This window comes from Sarcophilus harrisii, chromosome 4, assembly GCF_902635505.1.
Source record: "Sarcophilus harrisii chromosome 4, mSarHar1.11, whole genome shotgun sequence".
Classification (NCBI taxonomy): Eukaryota; Metazoa; Chordata; class Mammalia; order Dasyuromorphia; family Dasyuridae; genus Sarcophilus; species Sarcophilus harrisii.
The window spans coordinates 421,045,375-421,068,262 of NC_045429.1; the positions used below are offsets into that span (position 1 = coordinate 421,045,375).

Below are 22,888 nucleotides of genomic sequence, written 5' to 3' on the forward strand. Positions count from 1 at the left end.
TTGTATTTCCTTCAATTTCTAGCATGGTTCCTTGCAAAAGCGCTCAATATTGTTGAATTGGATTTTTATGTGTTGTAATAATGTAATTTAATGTAAATTTTAATCTATTATAACCTTGAAAAACACTAGTTTGAAATCAGGTATTATACTTGTGGCTATGAATTTTAACAATGGATTTAGTTCCATGGAATCCAGCATAGGAATTTTATTTTCTTCACAACTATTGCAAAAGTAATATGGAAACTTCCAATCCAAATCTCTTTCATTAAAAGCAAATAAAGGAAAAACCCAAACAAACCAAATTCAAAATGAATATGGCAAATCCTCGTGCAAGTAAAGAGTTCACCTTCTATGACCAAGTAATAATCCAAACACATCTGTAAATTGTAGCTAACAGTCTTGATAAAATTCTAATAAATATAACCCCTTAAGGCATTAAATGAAATTTTGAAAATAGGTCCTTCAACATGAAAAAGAATGCCAAGTTGCATCACTGAAATTACCATGAGTACTAGAGTAGGGCTAGAAGTTATTTTTATTGTAGTTCTAAGTAGATAATATAAGAATAAATTGCTTCATTTAAAATTTAATCCTCTTTAATAGGGAGTATTTAAAATGTTCAAAGCCCTGAGTCAAAAAACAAAATACTCTCTGCCCCATAGTAACTAAATTGTATAAGGAGGAATTAATAATAGAGAGGTAGACATTGGTTGTACATAGTTGTTTGTATGGTGTCTGTCTCATTAGTTGTGAGCATCTTCAGAGTAGAAATGATCTTTAACCTCTCTTTGATTCTCTAGTGGTAAGCATAGTTACTAGCTCTCTGAAGGTACTTCATATTGACCAAACACTTAATATGACCAACAACTAGCCCTATTGACTTGTGCTTCCATGAACAGATTTTTAAAAAATAAATTATAATATAGAAGAAACAAATTGTTTTAGTTAAATTTAAAAAAGCTTTCCCCAAAATAAATGCAATCACAGCCAGAAGAAACACAGAAGAAAAAGTATAAATAGGCATACAAATTTATAAGATTAAAAACCATTCCTTAATGGCTAAGTGGCCAAAGGATATATATGAGTAGTCTTCAAACGAAGAACTAATCATCTAGAAATGTTCTAAATGACTAATGATCATAGAAATATAAACTTAAAAAACTATATTACCTGACATGCAAAAGACAAGCAAATATTGTAAAAGACGGAAAAATTCAATGTTGGCAGAGTTATGGGAAAATAGCTAATTCATTGCTGGTGGAGCTAGAAATTGTTCTATTTTGTATGGCAACATATAAAACAAAAATTGCAAAAATAGTTTTATCCTTCTGGCCCAGTGGTTCCAATTCTGAGTTTATGGCCTGAAGTAGTTATAGAAAGCGGGGAAGGGAAGAAACTACTCCTACAAAAATACTCATAGTACTACTACTTAGAATAATAAAATGTTGAAAACAAATCATGTGCTCAGTAATTGGGGAATAATATGAACAAATTTTAGAATTCCAGTATAAGGCATATTATTGAATTCTAGTATAAGAATTATTCTATAACAAAAGATGAATACGAAGAATTAAGAGAAATATAGGAAAACATATATACACTACATATATGTAAATGAAGATGATAACCAGCAATAAAGCTCAGGTTAAAGACAATATACAGTAATGCTACTCTCTTATTGAAATTAAAGCCTTCCATTCTTTAAAAAAAAAAAAAAAAAACAGTAAATTACAAAAATATAGGGTTATGTAATAAAAAAATTAAAACACTTTCTTCCACTTTAATAGTTTTGGGGAAGTATATTTTGTAGTTTGTGATACTGATTAAAACAAAATTTAAAAATAGCCTATTTATGCTAATGAACTATAATGAATAAAGAAAGAAAGCATTTATTACAGGTAAAGCACAGATGCTAATCTGGGAAGAGATATAGAAAAGCATTCTTCTAAACTAATCTATGCAAAGTGTGAAGATCTTTTAAGTGTAAAATTGCACTTAAAAGATCTTCACACTTTGCCATCTTACTACTTATTTATCTGCTTACAATCTAATGCCCTTCAAGAGAGCTACAATTCTGCTATCTCCCATTACTTATCTGTATATCTCTGTTATATCTCTACCCCGGCTATTACTCATGTTTCACTCTTATCTCTGACTCTTAAAGATTCCCTGGCTATGTCATCCAATAGGCTCTGCCTGGACCATCTCCATTTTTCCCATTATTAATGCTTTCCTCCCATCTAGTTTGTATTTATGTGTATATTTTAATTTAAAGTTATTATTTCCTCCATAAAAAAGTAATTGATTGACTGATTTAGGGTCTTTTATTAATTGACTGTGTGGCCTTAGGTAAATCAGCTAATCTCTCTAGGCCTCATGTATAAAATGGACTTGAATTCGAATTCTATGAGGATAAAAAATATTCTTTAACTTCTTACCCTGGCATCATATTCAAGAACAAAGGGTGGAAAGTCAATCTGTTCTGGGGATATGGCAGCAAATAGCTGGTGGAGGCTATCCACATGGTGGATTTTGTCCTTTAGTCCTGAGACAGAAAATGTGGTGAAAAACCATGTTGATACCTATTTGATAGGAAAGAAAAAAAAAATTAAATTAGTAACAGTCTTTTCTTTAAGAACTTCAAGTAAAAATCAATCATAACAAAGAGGAAGTTTTTAGAAAGATGAAAACAGTCTAGATAAGTAAGTTTTTTTTTTTAAGGTTTTAATTTTAATTTCTGAAATTAAGGATATTAGAACTGAGCTAAGGTAATCACAATCAGTTAACCAACATTTACTGGTTAGCAAGATCTGTGCTAAACAAAGAAAGGCAAAAAGATGGACCCTGTTATCAAAGATGTCACATGCTGATGGGGGAATCATGCAAAAATCTATGGATATACAAAATATATACAGTAAATGGAAGGTAATTTTAGAGGGAAAGGAATAAAAGTGTGGAGGAAGGAAAAGCCTTCTACAAAAGGGGATTTGAAGTGAAAAGAAAGCAAGGAAACTAGCAGTTGAGGTTGAGGAGGAATGAGCCAGAGAAAAAGCACAGTTAAGAGACTTGAGTCCCAATTTTAGATGTAATCAGTATCTCTGATATGCTATATGACCCGAAGCAAAAATCACTTTACTTGTATCAGTTATGCTCACAAGCAAATAGATATAACACACTTTTTTTAGATTGTTAATTTACTTTAAAATTTTGGGTGTGTAGTTTTTTTTCATTTACATTGTTGTAGTAGTTCAATTTTGGTATATGGGGACTTTCTTTTTATTGATGGCTTCCTTGGGGTAAAACTCCAAATTTAATTCAAAGGACATGGACATGTCAGTGACCTTATCTGCATAATTCTAAAACAGTTATATCATTCATAGCTTTACTAAAATGGTTTGGTGTACATATCATTCCTGATATCTCCAACACTGACAAGTGATTGCCATTTTTTAGGGTGTGAGGTGGAACCTAAAATTTTGATTTGCATTTCTCTTATTATTAGTAACTTGAAACATTCTTTCATGTGATTGAAATTACTTTAAAACTCTTTTAAGAATTGTTTATTCATATCTTTTTAGCATTTAACTATTGTGATATGACATAGACATAGATATAGACACAAACACAAACACACACCCCACATCCATATCTCAGATAACAAACCCTTATCAGAAAAATGACACAAAGAATTTTTCCTCATTTGATTATTTCCCTTCTTATCCTAGGTACATTAATTTTGTCTATGCAGAAACTTTTCAGTTTCACACTAAGACATCTATTTTATTTTATCTTTAAGAAATATTTCTCACCCATAGCTATATGAGGTACATGATCTGTTTGTCTTTTAATTTTTATGGTATGATCTTTAATATGAATGTCACATAACCATTTAGAATGTACTGTGGAATATTAGGTAAGATTCTGGCCTGTCTAATTTCTTTCAGATAGTTTTTCAGTATTTCTAGAAGTTTTTGTCAAATAAAAAATTTTTCACTAAGAAATTTATGTTCTCTAACTTTATCAAGGAGGGCATTCAAAGTTCTATTGTTTGTGAACCTCTCTTATCTAGTCTGAGAGATCAATAGATCTTCCTATTTTTTAAACAATACCGTATGACTTTGAAGATTGTTCCTTATAATATTGTTTGAAGTTAGTAAGCGCTATTCCCTTTTATCTGAAAATATATTTAAAATTATTTTGTTAAATATTTCCCAATTACATTTTAAAAAATTTTAACATTCAATTATTAAAATTCTGAGTTTCAAGTTCTCTCTCTTTCCTACTCCTTGAAAAGACAAGCAATATGACACTGATTATAATATGAAGTCATATAAAACATATGTTCATATTAGCCATATTACAAAAGAAAATATACAAAAACAAAAAAGAAAGTGAAAAAAGTATGCTTTAATCTATATTTAGAACTTATCAGCTCTCTCTTTGAAGAAGGACAGCATTTTTGTCATGGGTCTTTTGGAATTGTTTTGGATCATTATCTTGTTCAAAGCAGCTCAGTCTTTCAAGTTGATCATTATTGCAATACTACTGTCATTGTGCACAATGTTTTCCAGGTTCTTCACATTTTACTTTTCATTACCTTAACTATCTTGCTTGTCATTTCTTAAAACACAGTAATATTCCATCACGATCATATATCAAAATTTGTTCAGCCATTCCTTAATTGATGGATAGTGGGAAGTCCCTTAATTTCCAATTCTTTGTCACTACAAATGGAACTGTATTTCTGTACCAATAGGTTCTTTTCCTTTTCCTCTGCTCTCTTTGGGATACAGGTGTAGTAGTGTGCAGTGTCTTTGCTGTGTAAACTGTTTTATATAGCCTTTTGGGTATAGTTCCAAATTATTTTCCAAAATGGTTGAACCAATTTACAACTCCACCAGAAGTGCATTAGTGTCCCTAATTTTTTTCATATTTCCTCCTGTATTTGTTGTTCATCATGTTTGTACACAACCCTGTATCTCTTCCAAATTTCCTAATTAATATTGAGGGCACCATCATCCTTCATGTCATGCACATCGACAACTATGATGCAATTCTTGATTTGGTACTTCCACTCCACTTATCTAATCAGTTCTCAAATCTTGTTTTTACCTTGACAAAATATCTCCCATCTCCCCTTCTCTTCATTCTAATAGAACTACCCTAAACTAGGACATCTATTAACTCTTGCCTAGAATACTGAGATAGCATCCTGTTTGTTCTGCCTTAAGAGTCTCCATTTCATACATCTTGCTAAAGGGTAATAATGGATAATGAAATGATAATAGTACTAAACATATATGCACCAAAGGTATAGAATCTAAATTCTTAAAGGAGACATTAAGTGAGTTGAAGGAAGAAATAGATAGCAAAACTCTACTAGTTGGAGAGCTCAACCTCCCTCTATCAGAACTAGGTAAATCTAATGTCAAAATACACAAGAAAGAAGTTAAAGAGGTGAATACATTTTAGAAAAGTTAGGTATGTTAGACCTTTGGAGAAAATTATATGGGGATAGAAAGGAATATAACCTTTTTCTCAGCGATAACAGCATCTACACAAAAACTGACCATATATTAGGGCATAACAAACCTTCACAATCAAATGCAGATAGGCAAAAACAATAAATGCATTTTTTCCAGATCATAATACATTAAAAATGTAGTAAAGGGCCATTAATAAATAGACCAAAAATTAATTGGAAACTAAATAATCTAATCCTAAAGAATGAGTGGATCAAACAACAAATCATAGAAATAATCAATTGTATCATTCAAGAGAATGACAATAATGAGACAACATACCAAAATTTACAGGACACCCTCAAAGCATTTCTTAGGAAGAATTTTATATCTCTAGATGCTTACATGGAAAAAATAGAGAAAGAGAAGATCAATGAATTGGGTAAGCAACTAAAAAAGCTAGGAAAACAACAAATTAAAAACCTCCAATTAAATACTAAATTAGAAATCCTGAAAATCAAAGGAGAGTAATAAAATTGCAAGTAAGAAAACTGTTGAATACAACTAAGAGTTGGTTTTATGAGAAAAAACCCCCAACAAAATAAATCTTTGGTTAATTTGATTGGAAAGAGGAAAGAAGAAAGCCAAATTACTACCAATAAAAATAAAATTAAAGCTATAATTAAGAGCTGTTTTGCCCAACTGCATGTCAATAAATCTGATAATCTAAGTGAAATGGATGAATATTAATTACAATAATATATAAACTATTTTTAAAAATTGGGGAGAGTCCTACCAAGTTCCTTTTATGACACAGATATGAGTCTGATACCTAAACCAGGAATGACCAAAAAAAGAAGAAGAAAATTATAGACCAATCTGCCTAATGAATACTGATGCAAAAATCTTAATATATTAGCAAAAAGTTATAGCAACTTAGAACTAGGATAAAACATTATGACCAAATGAGATTTTACACTAGGAATGCAAGAAAACTTTCAGCAAAATACAATACCCATTCTTATTAAAAACACTATTGAGCATAAGAATAAATAGTGTTTTCCTTAAAATGATAAGTAGCATCTACCTAAAACCACCAGCAATTATATATGTAATGGGAATACCAATAAGATGCCAATAAGAAGCACACTCAATAGGTGAAACAAGATTGTCTATGATCACCACTATTGTCCAGTACCGTATTAGAAATGTTAATTTTAGCAATAAGGAAAGAAAAAAGAAATTAAAGGAATTAGAATGGACAATGAGGAGATATCTTTGCAGATAACATGTTGGGCTTAGAGAATCCTAGAGAATCATCCATCCAAAAACCTATTTGAAACAATAAACAGCTTTAGCAAAGTTGCAGGATATAAAATAAATCCTCAGAAATCATTAGTATTTCCATATGTTACTAACAAAGCCCGGCAGCAATAAATTCCATTTAAAATAACTGTAAACAAAATATCTGGATGTCTACTTGCCAAGACAAACCCAGGAACTTTATAAACACAATTAGAAAACACTTTTCACACAATAAAGTCAGATTAAACAACTGAAAAAATATCAATTGCTCATGAGTAGGTCAAGCTAACGTAATGAAAAATGCCAATTTTTCCTAAATTGATCTTCAGTGTCACACCAATCAAACTGTCAAAAAATTATTTTTATAGAGCTAGAAAAAAATAATAAATTCATCTGGAATATCAAGGGAATCAATTAAAAAAATACAAAGGATGATGGTTTAGCAGTACCAAATCTAAAATTCTTATTATAAAGTACCAGTCATCAAAAACATATACTACTGGTTAAGAAATAAAGTGACAGATCAATGGAATAGGTTAAATATCTGCGACACAATAATTGATGACTATAGCAATCTAGTATTCAATAAACTCCAAAACTCCAGCTTCTGGAATAAGAACTATTTCACAAAAAATTGCTGGGAAAACTGGAAAATAATGTGTTAGGAACTCAGCATAGACCCATATCTCACACCCTATATCAAAATAAGATCAAGACAATCATAAATGTTGGAGGAGATGTAGGAAAACTGGGACACTAATATGTTGCTGGTGGAATTGTGAAATGATCCAACCATTCTAGAAAGCAATTTGAACTATGCCCAAAGGACTACAAAATTGTACATACCCTTTGAGCCAGCAGTGACAGTGGGTCTAAACCCAAAGGAAATCACAAAGGAGGCAAAGTACTCACATGTGCAAAAATGTTTATAGCATTTCTTTTTGGGGAGACAAAGAATTGGAAAATAAGTAGATACCTGTCAAATGGGGAATGTCTAAATAAATTATAGAATATTAAAGTAATGGAATATTATTATTCTATAAAAAATGATGAACAAGCTGATTTTAGAAAGGCCTGGAAAGATTTACATGAACTCGTGCTGACTGAAACAAGCAGAAACCAAAAAAACATTATACACAGTAACAGCAAGATCGTGGGATGATCAACTATGACAGCAGTTCAGTGATCCAAAGCAATCCAAATAAACTTTGAGTGGAAAACATAATCTTACATTAGTCCTGTGATCAGTATAAAGAACTAACTCCCAATGAGGAACTGCTTCTATCAGTGTGAATCAGCATCTTCTTTGTGATTTTTAGCTGTAAAGAATTATGAAGGGGAGGGGGACACTGAGAAATTAAGGGACCTGGCTGAGTCTTTTTTTTCTCTCCTCTAACAGTTAAGAATTTGAAAAGAATCTAGCCTTTATGTTTACTTGGGTTGCTGATAAACAGGATGCTATAGGTATGTATGCACACAGATGTCTGTGTTGGGGGTGGTTAATTTTTCAAGTTGTGTTTTCATAAGGGTTAAAATTAATTTACAATTCAAGAGTCCATATCAATTAGCTCGCTCTTTGGCCTAGTATTCTTCAGTCTTTTATGATTTGGATGAAGCCATGAAAGGCATGTCTGTTAAACATGAACTTGACACAAAACTGGCAGGGATAGCTACTATGATTGATGGCAGAAACAAAATTCAAAATTATATTAGTAAGTTGGATTGCTAGACCAAAACCAATGAGATGAAATTTAACTGGCACAAATGTATAGTCTTGTATTTGGTTTTAAAGAAACTAAATGCACAAATAAAGGAAGGGGAAAGATTTGGTTTGTGGGAATTCTTGTGAAAGAGATCTAGAGGGTTTACTTGGCCAGAAGCATAAGTGAATTATATATTGTCATTAATAAAGCTAATATAAGCATAATGTTTACATAATAGCAATTAGCATTCCAACTATACTCTAAATTTGTCAAATCATAACTATTTTGTGCAATTATGTATCACTTCCATAAAGGAAACAGTAAAGAGAGAGAATGTCAATAGTTTTTTGATGATCTTCATTTTTGCCTGTATCAAAATTAGACTGACTACTTGGTGATTTATAATTCTTTTGCCAAGGTAACTCATGAAACAAACAAAATACAAAATGGCTCTCAATCTCTTTTTTCTTTGCAGTGACTAACACACTGTAAAAGGGGGGCAAAAGATGCTGAGAATAATATAATTCTAGGAATTTTATAAACATTAACACAATAGTTAGAATTTTAAATGTCTGAATCTTAGCCTGTAATAAGTAAAAGACAACATATTCCTAGAAGAATCTTGACATTCTCACTATAAATAAAAGACAGAAGAAAATTTGGAACTAAATGGAAGGATGGCTCAAAACTTCTCTAGAAGGGGAAAATAAAGGAGTTGGTTTTATTGTATGTCCAAAGGTAATAAATACTTCAAAGGACACTTGACTATCTCTTATAAAATTTATATTTTAACAGACAAGATACTGTGACTGACACAGGAATCTTATATAAATATTAATTATCTGTGTACACTCACATCATTAACTTGTTAAAGCAAAGATAAACTTAGTAAATCAATACGAAATTATAAAGATAAAAATGAGCAGCTAAGACAAAAGTAAAATGAACTGTTAAGACTGAAAAATGGGAAATGGATAAAAGGGCAGACACTGATTCAAAATATCACCATTCACCAGGGAAGTTTAACCAGTCAAACATCACTATGCTGAAACCAAAAAAGCTTAGAAGCTGCCTTAGCTAGCAAACACTTTACCTTCTTACCAGATGGAAGGATGTGACAACCAAAGGGCAATTCAGGTTTAGCATATAAATCTGTTTATAAGATCTTAAGAATGGTTGAAGATTTTATAGTACTGCTTTATAAAATAATGAGAAACAGCAGAGGATAAAACAAGTTTTTGAAAAGCAGAATGAAAAACCCAATGAATCCAAATCATCCCAAATAGACTTAAAGACTGAAATTGAAAGACTAATGAACAGATGGAAAATGAAAAATATTTTTCTAAACTTCTGTATCATATTTTTTCATCATACAAATTTGGCTTCTAACATTGCAGTTCCTGATGTGCTATATGAAGTAGCATAAATGGAATTAAAGAAAATAAATCAAGTATACACAGAAATAGTCTGTACTGATTCTCAGTTTTCTCATCTATGAAGGGATTAGGTTAGGCTTTTTTGGTCATGGATTCCTTTGGCAGCTTGGTGAAGCCTATAAACCCCTGAAAATGTTTTATTAAATAAAATAGAGGATTATAAAGGAAACCAATAATACTGAAACTCAGTTATCATTATTTTTTCTTTTTACTGGCTCACTGACCTCAGGTTATGAATCCCTTCATCAGTACTCTCTAAGATTACCTCCAGTTCTAAATCTGTCATATAAAAAGACATCTAAAAAAGGGAAGAACCAAAAGCTTGGGGTAAAAAAAACCCCAAAACTTTAAAGTGGGTGACTAGGGAAAATGTTAACAACCGTTAATTCACATACTTATTTTCCCCATATGACAAAATTTTGAGAATTTTTACATCTCTGAATAACATCCTTAAAAGTAAAGGTTTAAGAAAGGTAAACACAAATCATAGACAATAGCAAACCTTATCTTTATGACTGAAAAGATTAGAGAATACAAGACTCCTAGGCTATTTGCTGAATATTGTAAAAAAGAATTTGAATAAGTAGAATAAAATGCTCCTTCAAAGGTTTTCCTTCAACAAAAAAGTTACCTGTGCATATGTCAAAATCATACAGGATTCCTTGAAAGATTATATAAAGTTTAATTTTGTTTGATGATTCTTATTAATGATTCTTTAACATCAAGTTATGCATAAAACAGGAAGGCAGAGACTGTAAAGGTTGTTTACTCTCATTTGATACAAAGTCCAAATTGAAAGTGATATCCTAGAGATGGTGGGTTCTTCTGGATGCTCCTGTTTATGGATGACACAGTGTTCACTTCATCAAGTCACATACCACTGCAAAGTCTTCTCAGTAAGAGCCAAAATCACAGAAAAAACTACAAGTTCGATTGCAATAAATATTTCTGAAGTCCAGAGTTGGATTTCCAAAAGTACAGGGGATTATTCCAGTTAAATGGATTAAAGAAATCTAATGACTGACATTTACATAATTTAACATACATTCATTTCAATCTAACTACCTTATGAGACAGAAGATATTATTACCCCCATTTTATAAATAAGAAACTCAAGGTTCACAGAGATTAATGTTTTTATATTTCCTGACTGCCTCAGTACTTGCTTCTCAGTTATCTTATTTAACTATTCTGTATGATATATCATTGTTATTAATTGACACATAACACTATTATAAAATACACATATAGTAATATAAATGTTACTATATATTTTTTATATATTATAATATGTCATATAAACTACATATATATATGCAAAGCAAAGTAGTTGAATAAAATATAATTTGGGGGAAATGATACTACTTGTTGGGGGGAGGTCATAGAAAATATCATATCATTACACTGAGACTCAGATTTCTCTCTATAAATAAAAATATATACATTTTATACACATGCATGTGCATGCATGCACACACACACACACACACACACACAGAATAGTTAAATAAAATATAATTTAGGGGAGAAGGTATTTTCTCCCAAATATGTGTATGTGTACATGTGCATACAGGCATGTGTGTAGATATATGCATATACTTTGTACCAAAAGACAATTGCATGTATACACACACATTTGTACATATATACATATAATCACATATTGCTTCAAATAGAATGTAAACTCTTTGCAAATTAGGATGGTTTCATTCTTTGTATTTACAGCCCCGCACCTAATATAGTTTCTGAAACACAATATGTACTTAATACATGCCTGATGACCGACAATGATTTACTTAGGGTCAAACCAAGCTAGTAAATGTCAGGGATTAATTTAAATAAGTTTTCCTGACTCCAAACTCTGCATTTTATAGCTTTTGCCACGTTGCCTAATATATGTCAGTGTCTACAACCTTGCAATCAATCGCACAATTTCTTCAGTCTTATGAATTATCTCCAACTTCAGGCTCATAATATGGAAAACAATATCATTACTTGATTTTTCACTCATAAATATGCAGGTACTCATGCAGATGTCAATTGTTACACTATGCAATAATAAGAAATATTGTAATAGTGGGGAACTTACAAACATTCACTTAAGAAGCAAAGGAAAACAGTGCCAACCATAACAGTAATAATGATGAAAAATATTTCTCTGTGTGTGTGTGTGTGTGTGTACATATGTAAATATATACTCCACCTTTGATCGAAATGTTGGATGGACAAAGTAAACTGCTTTCAAGTTCCTCTTGTATCTGATTTAAAAAGAGAAAAAGATCAGTGAGTCACGTAAAATTGTAATGATCCTCCTGAATATCTAAAGACATTTAAACACTGAAAGAAAAAAACTTTTCATAGCTCTGGCTTATGTCACTGAGATTCAAGCCAAGACATTAAATTAAATGATAAGGAAGGCTATTTTGAGATCTTTTTCTCAAGACTCTTTTATAGGACTATATTAGATATAAATTCCAACTCTGTTAGTTCCATATGGGAATGGGACAAACTATATGGGACCTACTGTAAAAAAAAAAAAAATCCTGAAATATCATAGGCAAAAATGAAAATAGGTCAAAAGATGAGGAGAAAGAATAAAAGAGGAGAAGGGAAGGATGGAGAAGATAGAGGAGAGTGTGTTTAGGTAGAATGATCAGTCTTACCTTAAAAACATGACAAGCAAGTTTTAAAGCATCCAAAATATTAATCATTTAGGCAATGATCATAAATAACTAATTATAGACAAATTACCACAGGATTACAACCACGGGTCCTCAAACTTTTTAAATAGGGGGCCAGTTCACTGTCCCTCAGACTTTTGGAGGGCTGGACTATAGTAAAAACAAAAACTTTGTTTTGTGGGCCTTTAAATAAAGAAACTTCATAGCCCTGGGTAAGAGGGATAAACGTCTTCAGCTGCCACATCTATCCTGTGGGCCATAGTTTGAGGACCCCTGGGTTAGACTTTAGAGATATCTAATCACACTGTCACATTTTATAGAAGAGAATACAAGGAGGCTTAGAAAGGCCAAGGTGCTAGTGTTCATTAAAAGTAACAGGAACTAGAATTCTGGTTCTCTGCCACAGCTAGATCTCTCATTTTATATTTTACTTTAAACACTTAGATCATGAGTGGGGAAAGATTTTTTATTTTTTTCTGCCAAAAGTCATTTGAATATTTACAACATCATTTGAAGGCCATACAAAATTATCAACTTATAGAACTTGGGCAGTGGGAGGTTGTTATACTAACTTTCAGCTCATCATTGCCTGCAATTTCCTTTGCAAATGTTTTCAAGAGTTTTATATAGCCTGTGGGATAGATGTTCCCCAACCTTAGCTTAGATGAAGATCAATAATAATCAATAAACATTTTAAATACCTATTATGTGTCAAGCACTGTGCTAAGATCTGCAGATACAAAAAGAGGCAAAAGGTAGTCCCTGTTATCAAGAAATTTACAATCTAATGGGGGGATAACATGTAAACAAACTTATCCAATCCAAACAAACTGTATACAGGATAAATAGGAAATAATTAATAGAGTAAAGACACTAGAATTAAAAAGGATTAGAGAAGGTTTCCTTGTAGAAGATGAATTTTCATTTGGGATCTAAAAAGATTCAGGGAGGTCAGCAGATAGGAGATGAGAACAACATTCAAGGCTTGAGAAATTCAAGGCACTTCTTAAGCCAGAGAAAATACATGGAGCTGAAAAGATAAGTCTTGTTTGTGGAACAATCTGTCATTGGACTAAAGAGTATTTGTTGGAAAGGAAGGTGTAAGAAAACTGTAAAAAGTGGGAGTTTTAGATTATGAAAGGCTTTGAAAGCCAAGCAGAGCATTTTGTATTTATTCTTAGAAGCAACGGGAAGACACTTGAGTTAACCTACAGTAGGGAAATAATATGGTTAGACCAGCAATTGAGGAAAATCACTTTAGTGATTGGAGTATGGATTGAGGTGGGGAGAAATTTGAAGTAACAGATCTACCAGCAGGTTACTGCAATAGCTTGAGTTAACCTTAAATGGGATCTTTCATCAATTTCACAGATGAAATTTTAGGTCAAGATAGGGCAGCAGAAATTTCAAAGTTTAATACTTTTTTCTACTGATACGCATTATGTTTTTATCCAAGTATTTTAGCTTTTTGGACTCCATCTGTAAAATGGATTCTAAATATTAAGAAAAGCATTTAATGTTATCTTTGTTCTGATGACATTCTTTATTACCAGATCTTATATGCTCAAATAGGTGATCGCATCAATGTATCTATTCCTATCAACAACAGATCATAGTTCATTAATGGCCACTCATTGATGGCCACTAGATTATTGTAGTAGATCACTATCTACTAAACAAATCAGGGTCCTTTCTTGCTTTCTCTTAACATTGTGAAGATAACAATAGAGAAAATGGGCTGTCCATTACAGTTATTTTGTGGGTATGTAACAGACAGAGGAACTTAAATCCTTGCTACTCTAATCTGAAAACAGTATTACATTTCAATATGGTAGTTTTTAATGGGGTCAGGTACCAGAAGAAAATTTTTTTAGCTAGGTCACAAAAATGGAATCTCTTTCTGCCCACCTCCAACAGATACCCTCAGACACAGACCCACACACTTTTCTAGATACAGAATATTCTATTTTTTCAGACACTAGAGTGAATGTTGTTATACCTAAACAATTGTAATGGGCCTCTGAGGGCTTGTGGTCTCAATCAATTCCCTTTCAAAGCAGGAATCCCTTCTAAAACATTTCTGTCTGGTGGTTATTTGCTTCACCACTTTGAGTGGTGGAGATCTAGACATCTCCCAAAGCAGGACACTACTTTTTCAATAGTTCCACTGTTAACAATTTCCTCTGTCAAGTGAACTGACAATATGTCTCCTTAAAGTCAGTATAGATATTTATATATAGTTGTTTTCAGGTTGCCTTCACATTGTTTGTGCTCCTTTAGAATAAGGATTGTTTCTTGCCTTTCATTGGTAGCTGAAGTGCTGAACACAATATCTGGCACCTTGTAGGTCCTTAATAAATATACACTGACTAATGTCAGATATAAACAATTAATAAAAATTATCAATATAACTTTGTAATTGTAGTTTTAATTTTTAGTAAAAATTCTGAATTCTAAAAATCTTCCACTTCAATTTATATTGGGGAGAGGGCTTCATATTAAGGGAGGTTAATGCATTCTATGTAAATAGACACACGGATACACATACCTGTGTGTGTGTGCACACATTTATTTATATAGTATGCTTCTTGTCACATGGGGAAAGTCAAGTAGTTTTAGACTAAAAAATAATATAGGGGATCATTTCATGAGAGAGAAAGTGGGAAGGAGGAAACAAGAAAGAAGAGAGGGAAAGAGACAAGGACTGTTGTCCAATTACCCCTTTTTCATCAAAATATAAATGAGACTAACTTGATATCAACAACATCATAGAGTTTCTTCAGGAAGTCAGAGTCCAGGTGATTGTACTCGCTAGTAAGTGTATGAAAGTATACTAAGACATATTCTTTGACAGCAATGTGATCCATTACATGGATAAAATATAACAAAGCCTGAAAAAAGAAATAAGGGGAAAAATAAAGGTCACTTTTGGAACAATCCATTTTAACAAAATCACATACACTTAAAAGCCTTGAGGTGTTACCTACATAGCTTCTGTCATCCAATTAAGCCAAGATGAATCAAATGTACTTTTAACTCTCCCCAAGGATAAAAACCATTCCAATATTTAACAACTTTCACACATGCTACTACAATGTATTTCTTTTTAGTCTCTTATTGGTGTTGAAACAATAATTTCATATATTTGAAAAGTTACTGAGTTCTAACCACATTTTTCTTAAGTAAGCTAAAAAATTCCATTCTTGCCATTTTCCTCCAATGAATTATTTTTCAAATCCTTTTTTATCCTTTAAATGTTCTACATTTCTATTAAGTGTCCTTATGGATCTTATGGGACCAATTGCTACCATAAAAGAACATACCAATTGGCACCATCAGCTCATTTTGGGGCCAGTTCTTATTTATGATCTTTAATTATGACACTGAAATCAACTTGAACCTGTAGATGCTAAGTTGAGATTTTTAACACCTTAGAAAAGTAGGATTTGACATTACAAAGTAAAATTAAGACAAATGTTTTCTCACAAGTAGGATGAAATTTAAAAGATATTTAAAACAAGTGCAAGGATAAGGTAAGGCATGACAAAAAAAAAAAAAAGAAAGAAAAAAAAGAAAAAGCAAAGGGGTAACAACTTAAGGAATTACTGTGATTTGGACACAGACCAGTTCTGTTTATGCTGGTAACAAGAAAAAAGATCAAATAACCAATCTGGAGTGGGAACAATGGGCTTCAAATTTTTATTAATAAGAATATTGTATAGTTTGTTAGATATAGGCTCTTTATCAGCTATGCATGCTTCTTTTTCAAAAAGGAGAATTAATTTTGGAGAGCACAAAAAAATGACTATTTTGTGAAAATGAAATGTATCAACAAAAATTTTTTAAATAACTATGAAGTCAAGTTTTCAACATATACATTTATTTTGTTCAATTGAGTGAATTTTTATCAAAAATTCAAATATAAATTTAAAAGTATATATTTCAGATTATTCATATGTCCAGTTCCCTTTCATTTGTTTGAATAATTAAAAATTGACCATAAATCTTTTAAAACAGGTAAGATCTGCATAGATAATAAAATTACACAACAAACAAATATTCAACTATAGGCTTATCTCATTTCAATAGCAAAGTATTTGCACATATATATATATGTAAATGTATGTGTATATGAATCTACACACACACACACACACACAAAAGCTATATCTATATGTATATATCTCACTGCAAAGGTCTTCATATTTTAATTTTCATTATAGTATAATGTCAAAATTGACATGTTTATATACACTAAGAACTTAGACTATTCCTCAAAGAGACAAACAATTCTGCCATAGGCATTAGAATTAATGGGCATATAATTTATGAATATTAATATATTTTCCATAAACATCACTATTAGTTAAAAAGGATAGGTTTTTGTAGCTTACTTTGTCCATATCTATTAATGTTACAGGAATGTTTCTTCCAACCACCACCATCACAGTGCGACCACAATTATCTACACCTACAAACGGAGAATATGCATTAACAATAATACTACCAAGTTGGTATTTATAAAGTGCTTTAAGATTTGCAAAGCATTTTACGTGTTAACTCATTTGATCCTCTCAACAATCCTGTGAAGAACATGTTCCATATAGCTTGTTTGTACAAAATTTAAATTCTTGCTGTGATCCCCATTAGATTTTGTGCTACTTAAGAACAAAAATTGTCTTCTGCCTTTCTTTAGATTCCCAGTACAATTTACATATGAGGAAACTGAGGATGAGAGAGGTCAAGTGATTTGCCCAGTGTCACATAACTAGTATGTTCTGAGGCAAAATCTGAACTCATATCTTCCTCACTCCAAGTATTGTATTCTATTCACTATGTCACGGAGCCACCTCAACAATTTATTTTCAGCTTATTACTAGTTCTAGGATGAACTTCTTTTCCTCTGATGCATCGTTAGAGTGTGGAGGTAATCTTCAGTTCCTGAAATGCTAGGGTAGCAGGACACAAACTTCGCTCAGGTTTGATCAAACCAGAAAGGGTCCAGTGTAGACCTTATGACAGAAGCAATACCTATTGCCTAAGGGCCAGACTTGCTAAATTTTGAGATGCTCATTACTTGCTTCAATGTAACACATTTTTTTAGCCAAAGAAATTCAGAAGGATCATCTATAATTTTTTTGGATAGGCAGTGCAATATGATCTGCATTTTGTAGGTGGACCACTTTAGAGTTGAAGACTGTAAATTATATTTCCAGGCAGAGTTCAATAGTACATAACTTAGTAGATTCTTTTAATTGCCCTCTTCCAATAATTTATATTCTTTAGACCAGTGTTGAGAAGCCAAATTCATTAGGAACAAAAAGTTTCAAATCATGTCATACAAGATTTTTAAAACATTTAGACTGTTTATGTAAATTATGGAATTTCAGAGTTGTAAAGGATCTCAGCAGCCATTTATTTTAATTCATTCCCAAAGAATATTTTCCTTAACATATATTTTATCATCCAGTCTTTTTCTGAAGAACTCTAAGGAAAAGGTAACGTCTAAGTTCCTGAGGCAGTGATTTACAATTTGGGATACTTCTGATCTTTAGGAAATTTTTCTTTATCTCAATCATAAATTTCCCTTTTTACAATTTACATCAATTTCTCTAGGTAGGTCCTCCTTTTAGAGACAAACAAGCTTTCTCTTCTCCAAGTTGAATATCTTCATTTCCTTTATCCAATCCTCACTTAGTATGAACTTGAAGGTATTTATAAACATGGTTGCCCCATTCTAAACATTTTCTCCAAAATATCAATGTCCTAAAACTGAGGGCATTCAAAAATGAAAAAAAACAACAAACCAACAAACAAACCAAAAATCCCCAAACATTCCAGATTTGGTGAGGTATGAGCAGTGCACTACAGAATTGTCATCTTTACCAAAGAGATGGCTATTTGGTCATTTGATCATGTTCAATTCTTCATGACCTTGTGAACTAACACCAACATTTTCCGTGGGATATCCATCAGTTTGACATTTCCTTCTCAGTTCATATTACAGATGAGGAAGCTGAAGCTAACAGTGACTTGTCCAATGACAGACACCTAATAAGTGTCAAGAGGCCAGTTTTGAACTCAAGAAAAGGAGTCTTGCTGATGTCAGCTCCGGCACTGTATCTGCTGTGCTACCTACCTGCCTTTATTTTAGACTTCACAATTATTGCTATTAAAATTTCTTCTTACTAGAGTTAGTCCATAGTTCTAGCCTGTCAATATTTTTTTGGATCTAGACTTTATCCAAAAGTGCACAAATTACCCCCCCTCCCCATAAGGCAAAAGTCTTGAGGTCAAATCCTGCCTCAGACACTTATTAGCTACATATCTAATGTAGGGGCAATTTATATAACCTTTGTTTCTTCGGTTTACCCAATTATAAATGGGAATAACAATAATATTCACTTCTCAAGGTTGTGGTTTGGGATCCAATAAGATTTTTGAAAAGCACTTCATGCAGAGTCTGGCACATGACAGAAGTCATAAAAAATACTAGCTATGATGATGAGGATATGAAGTGAAAGGCCAAATATGAACCTAGATACTTCTGACTCCAAGGCTAGCTTCTTTATCCTCCAATGATACCTCTCATATTTTGAAAGGTGTTTTATTTAAGGGAATTATTTTCCTTAAGAAAAGTTTCAAAAACTTTAAATGGGTCCAGGATCACAGACTGAAGCACAAGAAGAGACCTTAGCTATAACCTTTTCTAAGAAACTCAGGACCAGAGTGCTCTGGTAATCTGTCCAAGACTACATGACTAATGAGTGGCATGAGTGAGACTTGAATCTGCATCCTCTGCTTTTAAAGTTCTGCTCTTTTCATTTATAAAATTGTTGCTAAAGACTTTGTAGGTCAGAGAATGTACCTTCTTATTCACTTTCGTGAGAATCTGAGCACATGAGTTTGCAGAGAGACAGGGCCACATTTCCCTCCCTAAATCCTAAGCTCCCATAAATGACAGAAGGGATAAAACCACTGGCCTGACTAATGTCCATGGTGGCAGGCCCCATCTGCTTTTAAGGTAAAAATGATATACAACTATTAGGCACAAGGTTTAAACTCTGAGGTTAAAATGGATAAATTGGAGGAAGATCCAAAAAAAAGTTTATACTCAAATAAAATACTGGGATCTAACAATCTACCAAGTGCCTAAACTTACCTGTTTGGTACAAGGCTTTTAAAGAAGCAATATCAGATAGATCCTCCGCTCTTGCTTGACACAGCCAGCGATTATAACTAAAGAAATAAAGGATATATTAGTATTAGTCTAAATATACCCAATAATAGCATATGCTAAATTTACAATGTTACTCTCAACTAAGTGCTTCTTATCTTGATCAAATTGTTAATTAAAAAATATATTCCTTTGGAAAAGCCAAAGCTCTGAAAATATTCTATATAATGAAAAAAAGTCAGCGGCCTTTCCAATAAGATTAGACAAAAGCAAGGAAATCTTACTTAATACCAATATTATTTAACATGGAGCTAGAAATGCTAGCAACAAGACAATAAAATGAAATTGAGAAGATAAACAATGGCAAAGAGGAAAAAAAATTATCATTTTCTTCAGATAATATGGTGATGATGTACTGAGAAAACTAGTGAAAGTTAATGAACACATGAATTAATTAACTGAAATAATAACTTCAGTAAAGTTGTGGGATATAAGATAAATCCATACCAATTATCAGAATTCTTATATTATAATCAAGAAAAGTCAGCAAATTATCAGTAATCTTATATTATAATCAAGAAAAGTCAGCAAAAAGACCTAGAAAAAAATCCCATTCAAAATAAATGCTTTAAAAGCTTTAAAAATACTTGTGAGTGCATTTTCCCAGAATCAAAAAGGGATATAAGAATTTAGCTATATGAAACACTATTCGCAGAAATTAAGACAGATTTAAACAGCTGGAGAAACAGTAATTGCTCATGGGTACAATGAGCCTCTGTTTACATATGAATATGTCTGCATATATAGATATGTGTATATATGTACATAAGTATTTAGCTATATATGTATATTTACATAAGATTTAATTTGGGATTTTGAAGAAAAGTAATTATTAAGAAATGGAGGGGAAGACAATTTTTTCTTAAGTTACTAAAAAAAAAAAGGTGGAAGGGCAATGGAGAAAGATGTAATCTGGGTACAAGTTGGCTATAACATATCACCAATAAAATTACATATAGGAAATTTTTGATTAGAAAATGAGATGGGGGTAGAGCCAAGATGGCAGAGAAGACACAAGCTTCTTTCTTTCTTTCCCTGGATCCTCAACTAACTACCAAAATCAGCCCCTGAATTAGTTCTAGAATGGCAGACTCCATGAATATTGGGAACACAGTAAATTAACAGAAGAAGAGAATGTTGAAGATCGCCAGAAAAGGTTTGTTTTGGTGGGGCACTGGAGGTGGCCAGGCGCAGGCAGGCAGGCAGAACATAGAGGCGAGCGCACACACTGTGCAGATCCGGAGTGGGGTATGGTCTCTGTAGGACGTGCAGACTCCATGAGGTAGAGAATCCACTGGGAGGATTCTACCACAATGTTGGCTTCTCTGCCCTGGTTTTGCAAGCCAGTAGATCACCAGAGAAGTTATAAAACATCCAACACAAACACAAAAGGTAAAGAGTGAACCCCAAAAGGCTGCAGTCTCATGGGACCTGGCTACCCACCCAGAACCAGGAGTGAATCAGCATGATCCCAGCACAGCCTCTGCTGCTCTGCTGGTGCCTATAGAGGAAGCTTAGATAACCTTCCTTGCCCTAAAAGCAGATCCCAACTTAAAAAAAAAAAAAAAGAGTAAAAAGGCAACGTGAACTCTAACTATAGATAGTTTCTATAGTGAAAGAGAACAGATTTCAAACCCTGACGAGACTAAAAGCAGAGTGTCGGCTAGATGAATCTCCAAAAGGTGATATAACCTGATCCCCATCACACAAGGTTCTCCTAGAAGAAATTAAAAAGCATCTGAAAAGAGAACTAGAAGAAAAATGGGAAAAGGAAAGGAAAATTTTGCAAGAGGGTTTAGAAAAGGCATATAACTCATTAAAAGATAGATTTGATAAAGTGGAAAAAGAAAACAACTCCCAGAAAAATGGAACTTGTGAAATGGAAAGGTTAAAAACTCCCAGGAAAATAGAATTTGTGAACTGGAAAAAAAATCCATAGAATAAAACAACTCATTTAAAAACTCAATTGGACAAATACAAAAAGTAAAAAAAAAAAGTATGAAGAAAATAATTCACTAAAAATCAGAATACAAATGGAAATGAATGACTCAATGAAACATCAAGAGTCAAGTAAAACCAAAAAATGAAAAAATAAAAAAAAAGTAAAATACCTACTTGGGAAAACAATTGACCTGGAAAATAGATCTAGGAGACACAATCTAAGGATTATGGGACTCTTTGAAAACCATAACAAAAAAAAGAGCCTACACATTATTTTTCAGGAAATTATCAAAGAGAAATGCCCTGATGTCACAGAAAATCAGAAGGGAAAATAGCCATTGAAAGAATTAACCGAATACCTCCTGAAAGAGACCCCAAAATTAAAACTCCCAGGAATATCCTGGCTAAATTTCAGAATTATCATACCAAGGACAAAATATTACAAGCAGCCAGAAAAAAAGAATTCAAATACCAAGGAGCCACAATAAGGATCACCCAAGATCTAGCAGCTTCCACATTAAAGGATTGAAGGACCTGGAAATAGATATTCCAAAAGGCAAAGGAACTTGGAATGCAGCCAAGAATAAACTACCCTGCTAAACTGAGTATTTTCTTCCAGGGAAGAAGATGGGCATTCAATGAAACAGTGAATTCCATTTATTTCTTTCTGATGAAAAGACCAGAGCTAAACAAACAAACAAACAAACAAAAAAGCCCAAATATAGGGCTTAAAAGAAGCATAGAAAGTTAAAAAGAACTGTTGAGAACTGTATTTCTGTTATGGGTATATAAAGAGAGTGCATGTATAATTTGATTTTAAAGTTGTAATATAAAAAAAGGAACTAGAGGTGGAAAAGGGATTGTATCAAAAATAGGGGAAAAGTGGAGGTAAAATGAGGGAAATTACATCTCATGAAGAGGCAAAGGAAACCTATTACATTTAAGGGAAAGAAAGGAGGGGGATGAACATTGTATGAATCTTACCCTCATCAGATTTGGCTCAAAGAAAACATATTAGACATATTTGGTTTACAGAGAAATTTCTCTCACCTTATTGAAAAGAGGAAGGGGAAAGGTGAAAAGAGCAGGGGGTAGGCTAAATAGAAGGGAAAACAGAAATAGT

The 22,888-nt window shown here is 32.5% G+C and overlaps 1 protein-coding gene across 3 annotated transcripts in view; it reads right to left on the reverse strand.

Annotated features, from left to right (window-relative positions):
- The window catches only part of GDAP2 (ganglioside induced differentiation associated protein 2), a 60,953-nt gene that overhangs the window by 10,288 nt on the left and 27,777 nt on the right, over positions 1 to 22,888 (reverse strand). For all 3 annotated transcript variants that reach the window (XM_012549663.3, XM_012549662.3, XM_003769846.4), the window contains 5 exons: positions 19,750 to 19,826; positions 16,982 to 17,058; positions 15,339 to 15,478; positions 12,110 to 12,164; positions 2,439 to 2,582 (listed from right to left, as the gene is read on the reverse strand). In XM_012549663.3, coding sequence (XP_012405117.1) covers positions 2,439 to 2,582; positions 12,110 to 12,164; positions 15,339 to 15,478; positions 16,982 to 17,058; positions 19,750 to 19,826 — 493 coding nt within the window. The remainder of the gene's footprint in view (positions 1 to 2,438; positions 2,583 to 12,109; positions 12,165 to 15,338; positions 15,479 to 16,981; positions 17,059 to 19,749; positions 19,827 to 22,888) is intronic.